General features: G+C 38.9%; 1 protein-coding gene across 1 annotated transcript in view; it reads left to right on the forward strand.

The window, feature by feature from the left end:
* Positions 1-10,710, forward strand: part of LOC140928615 (uncharacterized) — a 54,738-nt gene extending 44,028 nt beyond the window's left edge. Inside the window, exons 36-43 of the mRNA XM_073378390.1 lie at positions 401-640; positions 2,797-3,015; positions 4,453-4,518; positions 4,633-4,794; positions 5,160-5,324; positions 6,176-6,301; positions 8,611-8,811; positions 10,570-10,710. Of these exons, the coding sequence (XP_073234491.1) occupies positions 401-640; positions 2,797-3,015; positions 4,453-4,518; positions 4,633-4,794; positions 5,160-5,324; positions 6,176-6,301; positions 8,611-8,807 (1,175 nt within the window). The 3' untranslated portion in view covers positions 8,808-8,811; positions 10,570-10,710. The remainder of the gene's footprint in view (positions 1-400; positions 641-2,796; positions 3,016-4,452; positions 4,519-4,632; positions 4,795-5,159; positions 5,325-6,175; positions 6,302-8,610; positions 8,812-10,569) is intronic.
* Positions 10,711-12,018: the final 1,308 nt, after the last annotated feature.

Genomic DNA, 12,018 nt, shown 5'->3' on the forward strand with positions numbered 1-12,018 from the left:
TAGTCAGATCAGTGAAAATGATACCGACCGGGTATGTGGCTTTAATCCTTATCCAAGAAGATTAGAAGGATTAATAATTTACTGACTGGTGTGGAACAGTAGGCAGCACCTTTCGCTTCTTACTTTTAAGGTCTTGAGTCCCACCCAGAATCAAACCAAATCCCTAGCCTTGGGTCCACCCAAATGAGCTAACCAGTCGGAGGTTAAAGAGTGTATGCCTTTCTGGGAATAAGAGTGATTGTGCAAATAGCCATGTATGTGGCCGGTCCCCAACATAATTTTCTATTTTAAAATTTGGCGCACCGTTTACCCGAACTGGAAGCCAACAGTTTCCTTATGTCAATGTGGAAAAACATTAAGTTAAGTTTAGAGGTTTTAATTGATCATTTTATTCTCCTAGACGTGACTCCTCCCACGGTGCAGAACTGTCCTTCTAATATAACTGATCGCAGCAACTCACTACAAAAGGACATCACGTGGACAGCACCAACATTCACCGATAATGTGGCCGTGGTAAGCGTATTGTCCAATCGCGAGCCTGGATTCACCATGGATACTTACACATCACTAACAGTGCGATACACGGCTTCTGATGCGGCAGGAAACATTGTTTATTGCACTTTCATCATCACCTTGGAAGGTATAGCAGCAATAATGGGTCTTCACTCTACCATGTCATTTTTATCCATCACGTCAAACGTCGCTTTTCAAAGGCCTCTCTTAATTTATCTTATAGTGGGTTCAACCCTTTACGTCCATGAGTGAAAATCATTAATTTACGCAACAACTCTCTCAGCGCTATCCACTGGATAAATCTCTGTCCAGTGGACAATGCGATTGTTTTTCTATAATATTAATAATATGCGATTGTTTTTTTATAATACCCTGAGTAATACTCTGGGTCGCATAGGTATGTTCGGTCTATAGCTTCGGAATTCCATACATGCACAGCTAAGATGGCTGCAGGACACTACATCTTAGCTGTTGTAACGTCAAGTCGACTTTGACAGTATTTTTTATTTCAGTCTAAGCAGGTGTTGGCAATTATGCTTGAGTTCAGGGCGGTTGTCGGGTCTCCTTTAGGTTCTTCGTGGATGTGGTTTTAATTAACAAGTGTGTCTATTTTTTGTCGTGGTCGGTCGTTTGTCTTAGTCTTTCTTGTCCATGACAACGGTCACCCGTCCTTTGTCTGGAGACAGTATGTCTACGTTATCGTCGGTTGCCAGTCGTTCCATTTTCCCTTCGTCTGCATTCAAGTTGCAGTCCGCAGTCTATCTCTGTTCTTAGAGAGGCGGATTGTAAAGTAAACTCTCTTCGTTTATGAATAAGGTGATGAAGGCTGGTTTCCACTTTAAACGGATTCAAGAGGGGAGTTCAAAGAAAATGGAAACGTTCTGTTTCTTGCGGGTCCGATTTAGTCGAGTTTAAAACTCTCTGACCTACCGAGCGCCACTACTCGAATAAGCGCCGCATCTTTACAGGAAATAATTTAATAAGCGCCGCGACGCTACTATTGGTATCTACAAATTAACGCCCCCCCGCCCCCCCCCCCCCCCCCTTGTTATGGCGCTTGATATAAAGAGATATCAAAACCATATCGCTTGAGAAATAAGACTTCGACCAACTCGTGAGTGATAAAGTTTTGATGTTGGAGCGTTTCATTGTGTTCTTTTGTAAACCGCCTAATTTTTAAATACGAGTTAGTTCTTTAACTTTATTAGATTTTAATTGCCATTTCATGTACCTTTTGTAACATGAGATATGTTTGTTTGTCTCTTATATAGACTTATTATTATTATTATTATTATTATTTTATACAACAACACTTTATTTCATATTTACATACAAAGGAAAAATTACAAAAATTGTAGAAAACTAGAAAAAGAAGTAGCAGAGAGAGTTTCAGTTTAAACTTATACATAGACGAATTGCAACCAATGATTTTCTATAAAAAATAGGAATTAAACAGTCTGATTCCTACACCTTCTGTGGAGAAGCAACGGAAAACCTGGTTCACTTATTTTGAAGCTGTAAATACTCTAACGCCTATTGGAAAGACTGCTATCAATGGATAATGCAAAACACCTCCAAAGTAGAAAAATTCAACCTCTCGGGAGCTCTCTTATTTGGCTTAATTAACGATGCAAAAGCTTTACTACTGCACCATTTACTACTTATTGCCAGGCATTATATCTACACCTGTAAACAAAGAGATACGCGCCCAAATGTCCAACTGTACATACAAACAGTTCAACGTACTGTGGAAATAGAAACGCAAATTGCAAAAGACCATAATTCTTTAGACACTTTTAAAAAGAAATGGTCTTTATTATTATTATTATTGTTATTATTATTATAATTATAATTATTATTATTATTATTACTATTATTATTATTATTATTATTATTATTAAAATGTAGGGAAACTCTTGAAAACCGGTTCATATAACAGTTCGAGGTGTACATATTTTATACTTTATTGTGCATACTCAGTACGCACCTCACTTGATTCTCTCTATATTCCCCTCAGTGTTTCACCCGTAGTTGAAATAAGCGCCGCACCCATAACAGGGGAAATGAAATAGGCGCCGCGGCTCTTAATCGATCATTTATGGTATTCACTAGGTCATAACTTACTAATCCCGGATTGCGACTACGACTTCGACTGCAACTCCCCTGCTAGTGAAAACCCGCCTTAAACTGTAACTCACTTTCACCAGGCCCCGCCTTTATGCATATATGTTATTCATTAACGAACAAACTACTAACTTTTGTTTTTATTCTTCGGTTTTGCAGGATCAACTTGCCCAACGCCAACGCAACCAAGTCATGGTAGGGCGAATGTTTTTGGGACGTTCCTGCAGCTGAGTTGCGATCAAGGGTATTTCTTCAATCCACAACCACCTGGTTACACAGGCCTGTTTATAAATCCATCATACAGGTGCGAAGACAATAAATGGATGTCCTTTGCTACTCCGAAAGCCGAATTGCCTGGAGGAAAACTGGATTGTATGAGTAAGTTGATTACTTACATTTCGAGGTAAATCATATAATATGCCAACAGCGAGTTGTATGTGGGTGTGATCCTCGCAGTTAATAGGCCATTTGCACGATCGCATCACTTTACTACGACTACCAGAATCCTTTAGGGTTTTACTTTCTTGTGCAATTGTTATTTAAACCTCACTGGGATTTACCAAATTGAATATGAAAGGAAAGACGTGAAGGATTCTGGTCGTAGTAGTAAAATGACGCCATCGTGCAAATGGTGTATTGAATAATCTAATACAGTAAACCGGATATTTGCGATAACTTGTTATAAAATAACTAAGATAGTACGCGCGCTCTGATTGGCCGAGAGGAGTGTTTGCATGAGAGTATGTAAACATGGTTGTGGCGTCAAGTTGTTTGGCTTTTCACGCGCTAATCACGCAAGCACAAATTTGAAAAAGTTTTCGAGTTCAAAACTCAAAAAGTTTACTTTATTTACCCATTCCTTCGTCGGCTGAAATTTGGAAAATCGCTACAAAGAAGGTGTGTACATTTTTCTTCGCTTAAGCTGACCGTTTTAAGCGAGAAAAATCCGTATTTTGCAAAGCATCTTTTTGCAAAACAAGAACTGATTACGCGTGCAAGACTTCGTGGACAAGATTTTGTGACTGGTAAGAATTTCTCTTTTAATCAGTGCCTTACAAAGAGTTTTGCGTTTTTTTCTCGGGAAAGTTATTTTATAAAAGCAATAGAAAACTTTTTTCCTGTGTTTGCATAGCCTGATATAAACACTCGAGGCGTTGGGAGAATTCTCGACAGTTATGCAAACCCTCGACTTCGTCTCGGGTTTGCATAACTCTCTCGAATTCTCCCAACCCCTCTCGTGTTTATATCAGGCTATGCAAACACGGAAAACGTTTTCTATTGCTTAACTAATTAAGCTTATTAAGCCAGCTGAAGAGCAGGCTAATCATGTATAAACGAACTGGAATGAAGATATGGAAGTGGACGGGATCCTTGCAGTTGAATGAACGGTTTAGCGGTTCAGCGGCTAAAAAGAACCTGAGAAATTGTAAAGGTTCTGTACAACTGCTTAGGTTGTTAAAATAACCGCAAGGATCACATTCTCCCTGATTTAATCCATAGATGTAAATGGCAGTGAAAGAAATGGTAGTTAGAAATGATGTTGTTATTGTTGTTGTTTTATAGTGCTTTACTACAAGTAATACACAAAACCAATTACAAAGGATACCTGTTGTTGCCACCCGTATCTGTATATCTTTAATTCTTCAAGGAAGACACTCTCCTTTGTGTCTCACAAGTCGTTAAACGTGTGTGTTAAAATCCTCCGTCCATACGTGAACGGTGGTCTGCAATCTCGTGAGCCGCCGAACGCATGCGGACACAACCTTGAAACCTAGATCTGGAATGGGAAGATTATTCTCTATTTTTTTTTTCCAGAGTACTTGCTATACAGTGGTTCACCCTGCCCAGCTGGATCCATTTTGGTGGATTACCAAGTATGCTGTAAGTTATTCGATTTTAATGCATTCCCGCCCTCAGCGACTTACGTTAATCCTAATTCCTATTCAAGTACATGAATTATAAGTCTTGCTCAATTGGTTATTTATTAACTTTCAGTGAACTGCCCTCCCGGAAGTTATGGTGACAACGTTACTAACACATGTATAGAATGTCCCATTGGATATTATCAGGACGTAGAAGGGAAACCAGAATGTCAGATATGTGCCAAGAACCGCTCTACAGCCATCACAGGAGCCAAGAATATCTCTGACTGCAGACGTAAGAAATTTTCTAATCAGTCTTTCTACCACAGGAAATTATTCACACCTAGCCAGTGTAAAGAGCTCACCCTATAGGGAATAGAAGACATCTTATGCAGGCTAAGTCCATGAAACCTAGGGTTTTTTTATAGGTGTTAAAGTTAGAACCACCTTATGTGGTATACTGCCATTGGAAGTTGTGTAGTGTGACTGTTGTTTCGAGATAGTTTACTATAGCCTAACAAGTGCCAACATAGCAATCTCCGTAGATAAAGCAATTTTTCCGGTATATATATTTTTTTAATTGTAAACCTTTGTTGTCTAGTTTATATGCTACTCACAGTGTTTACTAATTTTAACAACAAAGCCTCTCTTGTTTTGCAGCCATCTGCCGGGCGGGAAAATATTCCACCAACAACGGCGTTTGCCCTTGTAAGAAATGTCCTTTTAATACATTCCAAGAGAATGAACAAATGACCAGCTGTAAAGCATGTCCTGCTGGAACTAGAACGTTGTACACTGGAAGTAAATCCATTGTCGACTGCGTAGGTATGTGTAAGAAAGGGTAAACTTTCTATACTCTCTAACTCCCTGGTACTAATTCACTGAGGACAATAAAGGACGCCTATTGGAGACGGGACCGGCATCATGACAACCACGTGAAGGCCTAGTCTTTTGCAGGGAAGAGACAATAAAACTGTCCCGAGTTAAAATTAAGTATTGCTAGAGTTGAATGGGATGTTGAGCTCGGAGTACACTTATAGTCGGGTTCAACACGCTTGATGATAAGTCAGATTAATTTGAAATTTCACTTCTAACGCCTGGTCAAATGGTCAAAAAATGTGTTTAGAGTCGATACTTCAAGATGTTGTGATGAGTGTGAACTCGCTCAACTTCCATGCAACCTTTTTTTTTTTCTGGAAATGCTGAAGGGCTTTTTCCTTTCGCACCTTTTTTGTACTCACAAAAGCGCTGACTGGAGTGCATGTTTCACTTAGCGTGGTCTCAGAATCTCAAATTGGAGAGATTAAGAGTTTATAGCAAACTTCAAACGACACGGATGATCGTGTGAACAATTTGAATTATCAAATAAGGAAATGAGCAGATTATTATGTATTACTAAAACTGCAAAAAGTCTATAAATGATTCTGTCTCTTCATCGTGAATGAAAGCGAAAAGATTCTGAACTTTTTAGGACCCATTAAGAAAGATGTTAACTATAAGCAGGAAAAGCTAGGAGAATCGGATCGGTGCTCCATATGGATTTTTCATACTGATTACCTACTGTTACTTACATTTTGTATAAAAAGAAAAAAAAATCAAAAAACAACTGTACTCCGAGTTAATGGTGGTATTCATTTGCTGGTGCTTTTTTTTCTTTCTTTTCTTGATTTATTCAGCTCCTGTAGCTATAACCGAGACTGTGCCAGGTTCAGACTTTTCGGTTCATGAGAACGATACCTTCTCCATATTGTGCAATGTCGAGGGAAGTCCATCACCGTCTGCATCCTGGAACAAAACAGGCGGTGAGTCGATACATGAAACAATCTTTATTTGGAATACAATCAATAAACGGTAGTCCGTTTTTACAGTTACAGTTGCAGACGGAAACGAGGCTGGAGTTGACCTGGTTTTGATACAACTCTTCCTGTTTTATTATGTAAATCATGTCGTTCTTACGCATAACTTTCATAAGTAAAACTAGGGGTACCTTCCGGCAAGTGCCAACGAGGCGAATTCGTTTATCTTTTGTGAAATGTGCCTATTCAGATCTTCGCGATATACATTTTTTTTCATAATTTTAGAGGTTTACAATGGATTCCGCTATAGAAAAGGATGGCACCAAACTTCAAAACAACAACTTTGGCACACTCTAGGCTGTCACAATTTTATTGAACAATAACAACATAGCTTGAAGCTTTGTTGGTAAATATGAGCAAGTTAGCACTTGTGTTTCATGGAAAATTCCATTGTATCAAAACTATAAACGTTAGAAAAAAAAATATAGTTCCAATGAGGCCTTTGACTGCTGAAGTTAGAAATAATAATTAAATTCCGAGCAACAGCGTCATCAGGGAGAAGAAAAATATTTCGCGTGGTAATATACATAAGAAAAAGTTGGTGTAAAGTAAAATATGTGAAAAGCGCAAGAATGGGGCGGAATGTATCAGAGGTATAAAAATATAAACTTGAATAAAATACAAAGATCTAATGAGCGAGCGTCACAGGTCAAAGATTCTCTTAAAGGCATAATGATAGTCTTCAAAACAAAAGGTTCGCAAATTCGTTGCATTCCTCGTGGGAGTTTGGGCTGTATCATTGTAAATCAAAAAAACATGCTGGTTAACAAAATCTAAAGACATGAATAAATTCTAAAAAAGGTCCGCAAATACGTTGAGGACTGGCTCAATTTAAATCGATCTGATTAAGTTTTGAGAATATAACCCTATACCTTGATCAACTACTGCTTAAAATTCAATTCACAAAGCAAAAGACAACACGGAAAACCCTGGTTCTGAGTCGAGAAGCGAACGCGCTACCTCATTGTAAATCGAGCTGCAAAGAATAAGCTGGTTCTGACAAAAACTTGAGCGTAAAACCCTATTCCTTGATCAGCTGCTGCTTTAAACACAATTTATAAAGCAAACCAGAGCACTAATTGCCCTTTCAAACTAGAAATCGTATTAGAGCTTGCTCACCTGTTAGGTCCTCTTGAACAGACAACGAACAGCTGCCCACTGAATCACCCAATTTCGGACCACGAGTTATAATTACAAGACCATAACGTCACTACGCAAATATGGGGTCTTACTTACACCCAAATATGGTCAAAAATGCAAATTTTAGAGGGTTACGCAGAATTTGAGAGTTTTTGCCTACATCGTGCGGGATTATAAATCTGCCGCCGAGGCAACCTCGCTTCTTAGCTCGGTTGCCTCGTTGGCAATAACAAGGTTTGTATCAAAGCAAGGTCAACCTCAACCTCACGTTCACTAAAAGGCTGGAATACTAAGCTCACAAGTGTAAAATGGTCTATTAGTTTTAACATCATAGAGGTATTTCAATACCATTTTCAAATGCCAGTAGAAATGGTCAGTTTTCCATTATGTAAACTTGAAAAACACACACAACAAACAAACAAGCTGGAAACAGTTTTTTCAGTAGACTTGCTCAAACTCCCAGTACTCGTTCGTTTCACGATTGTTTTCCTAAGAACAATGTAAACAAGAACTCAGCTTTGGTTTAGAGACAACTATTAAACCTCAATTTGCTCTCATGGTATTCTTAAATTCTCGTAATTTTCAAAAGGACAGTAATAGGACGATCATATTCATCTTCCTTACGATATGACCCCTAGGTCAAACCAAACTGACGTATTCTGGCTTGACTTTCTTCGTTAACGTATCACATTTTATACTTAGATTTTCGTAAGTTTTAAGAGTAAACTTGGACGAACGTATTTTATATCATATGACCCGTACAGCGGGCCCCAAGCGCAATTTCGTTGGAAGACCATATGAAAAGTCCCGCACGAGGGCCGTACGCGTCAAGCGTTAGGGACGAAGAAAGCGTGTACGGCCCTGCTAGAAAAGCGTACTGATCGACGCGGGTTCGAACTCCGTCAGAAAAATTCAAAAACACAACGGTCATGTGATAAAATGCTTATCGATTGAGTTAAGTAGGACGGGACAGGAAAATATTTGGTTTCCCGTCCGACCCTTCCACTCAGTCAATAAGTACATAATCTTACATACGATATCACTACCGAGTCAAACCATTCAGTACAGTATCGTAGTTTCGTGTTTTACTTATCACTGATTTGTAACTTGTTTAGGTTCTCTCCCTGATGGCCGCACTACGATAAACGAAATCTACGACCTGGATGCGAAACTAACGGGTGTGGAAATGGTTATTACGGGAGCGGTGGTCTCTGATTCAGGCACTTACGAGTGTAAAGCCACTAACACACAGGGAACGGTTACCAAGCAAATTGCGGTTACTGTTCAGGCTGGCGCAACACCCAGCCGTTAATAAGGTAATAGTTAGATCATTGTAAATAACATTTCGGACTAGCAATTAAGTCTTAGCTTTACCTTTGCTGAGAAGATGACGACGAGAACGTCAACGAGGAGGAGTATGTTTCTTCTTTTTCTTTGTTTCTTTGTTGTTGTTGTCGTTTTTTTTGAGGGGGGGGGGAGGGTCTGCAATTAGTGCTGTCGCCTGCGAGCTGTAGGTAAATACGAGAAAGTAGGTGCGTAATTCGGAAAGCCGCTTGAAAACAGAAGATGCGTGCGAAGTTTTATAGTTTATCGATGAGTCTGGTGTATTTTTTTTCTCGACTATCGTTTGAATGTTGTTCCTACTCGTTCTACATGCGTATACTGTTCAAGACTGGATAGTTTATTAATATTCTGTAAACCACCAGACCTTCTAAAAATTAACAATCGAGAGAAAACTGAGGCTAACAACGGTCTATTTGAGGCTAAGAATGCTGCATTTTCTTCCGAGCATATAGTTCACAACATTAGCAATTTGTCCGAGACTCTGAATCATTGTTTGCAAACGTGAAAAAGTTAGCTTTTTTTAAATAATATTTTCTAATAAATTATAGAAGTAATTTTTCTAAAATAATAATATGCTGTATAATGACCAAATGTAAGTGTAAAAACTAATTATCATATAATTGAAGGGTTTTTATTACCGCCTAAAATTACCAATTTAATCCTAACTTAATGTCGAATAGTCAGTAAATTATTGCAAATGTAACTTTTTTAATTAAAGGTAATAAAACAACTTTAACGATGTACACAGCGGGAACTCAGGACTCCTTGTTTTAAGACTTACACGTAAACTGTAACTTTCAGTATTTTTAACTGTAATTACAACATATAACTGTACTCTCCTAACTGCCAGAGGCTGTTAAGCTGTGAACATTTAAGTCTTTTTATCTGTAAGATAGATTCATTTCTCCCTCTGCTGTCTCTTCCTTGTTTTCGTATACCGTAAACGTCCGCTTACAAGCCCTTCTCCCCTCCTACTTATAGGGGGCTTAAACAACAACGACGGCGACGTGTACGAAAACGTCACTTAAAAAGTGAATCCGCGCTACTTCAAACTTTATCGTGCTTATTCCAGCTCGTTCAAATCGTCAAATGTTGGCTATTTGTTTATGGAGTTTAATTCTAAAAGACTGTTTCAAAGTTCGGGGGAAGAAAAAGAAAGTCGTTGTCTTCGTTCACGTCCTAGACAAAACGTGAAATTAGGCACTTACACGCGTTGTAGTCGTGCAGCGACAGCAAAGAAATGGACAAAAAAGCGTGATGCGCGTGCAAAGTTGTTGTCTTGCTGATCTTTACCTATCACTTTTTGCCGTTCTCGTTACCGTCGCCGTCGTCGTTGCAGCTCCCTTATAAGTCCATCCCTAGTTTACATCTACCTGTAAAAAAATACATCCAGTTATATAAGCCCCTCATTTTTTTCTTCAGTTTTTTACGACGTATGACTGTAATGAAGCTTGTTTTCAAATGCGTTTTTTACTCCAGTTATTAGCCCCCCCCCGATCCCCCCCCCCCCCCCCCAACATTTAGAAGTCCTCCTAAAACCCCTTATGAAGTTTTATAAGCCCAGAGCTTATAAGCGGAAGTTTACGGTATAGCAAAAGACTTGTTAAGTACCGTAACAAAACAGAAAGATAAAGATATTAGCCGACCTTTTTTGGTTTGTGTAAAGAGGTCCCTGGGTTAACTTACATTGTGCATGTTTTGACGTATTTGTTATTCTTCCTATTTCACAGATAATCTAACTAAAGTAAAGAAGACATTACAAAGAAATTTCGCAAGCTTTCCAAAAGCAGTCATATTATTTCATTATTGTCTATTATGTTGTAGTCTTAAAAATAAAAGTCCGTAATAAAATGTCTCTTAAAACCTTAAAATGTTTTTTTTCTTTGATGTATAAAATAGGTTCTTTCCTGTATTTTCCACGAAGCTAAATATCTCGTAATTTAATTTTCCTTCAAATTAAAATAAGGAGACAGTCAACTGTGCAAAATAATCACCTACCCGCCAACAACTACATGCCGCTTATTTAAACCTTGTTCAAAGGTCTCTCTCCTCTTTCTGTTCCATGAAGCAGAAGTTGGTCCATGAGTAAACGAGGTGTACCAATGTGTTTTTTTTTTTTTTTTATGGCGCGCTTTTCTTATGCCTCCATCATGGCGAGTGCTAGCTTGTAAGTTGAGATCTAGGACTAAATTTTCGCATAAAATGCAAGTAGAATTGCAAAACTACAATTATAATTTACGGGAAATTATAAAAGAAATGTTAAGCAAACATAAATATAAAAAGCGATTTAGAGGTGGCACATCAACTAAGTACTTCTTCGCGTATATTCCTGGGCCCAGTTCCTGAAGGCCGATCAGCGCTAATCCAGATTTAAAATTTTGTTTCGTTTTTGTACTTTACTTCCTATGTGTTGCTTAGAGTAACATTTTGTGTTATCATTACCGTATCTTGGAGGAAAGGCTCAACAGTATTTTGCAAGCTCGAGTTCCATGTGCTTAGACATGAAAACCTTGCTTAAAATTTGGTTAATCCTGGGGTAAAAAAAAATGCATTGTACTTGACTGTAAATGTATTTAGAACGAAAGCACTAATTGGGCACACTATTTTTTAAGTCTCCTAATGGAAACGGGACCGCCATTTTATGTGGTCATCCGAGCCACGTGAAGGTCTAGCCGCTTAGTATTGGTCCGCCCCCGGGAATCGAAGCCCCGACCTCCTGCTGTGCAGTCAAGTGCTCTACCGACTGAGCTAATCCGGCCTGAGCTAATCCTTCGAGTTACCGGGCCCTGATCCGGATAGCTTTTCGTGAACACCTACCCGATATGTGACTCTCCTCTGTAGCGATCGGCGCGGCGTAGCTTCGCTCCGTTACAGAAATCGCGCCGAAATCACCGTTGTTATGTGTGAACAGAAGCCCTATCCCGTATGGTTTTCGAGCCTGCGCAAAAGATATCCGGTATTGTGTGAACATTGCTTAAAACCTGAGCAAAATTATTTCTCATGAAAGAACATATGAAATTCAAATTTTTGAATCGCGGAATAAAGATTTTCAACAAAATGGGGCCCTGATGGGCGGGTAACAAATTTCAGTTCCCAGGCTTATTTTCTTTTCAAAATCTCGGTTACCAAATCTGAAATCCTATAATTTGGGCCGTGGTTGTTCGCAAACCGATGTGCAG

The sequence above is a fragment of the Porites lutea genome, chromosome 2, assembly GCF_958299795.1.
Source record: "Porites lutea chromosome 2, jaPorLute2.1, whole genome shotgun sequence".
Taxonomy (NCBI): Eukaryota; Metazoa; Cnidaria; class Anthozoa; order Scleractinia; family Poritidae; genus Porites; species Porites lutea.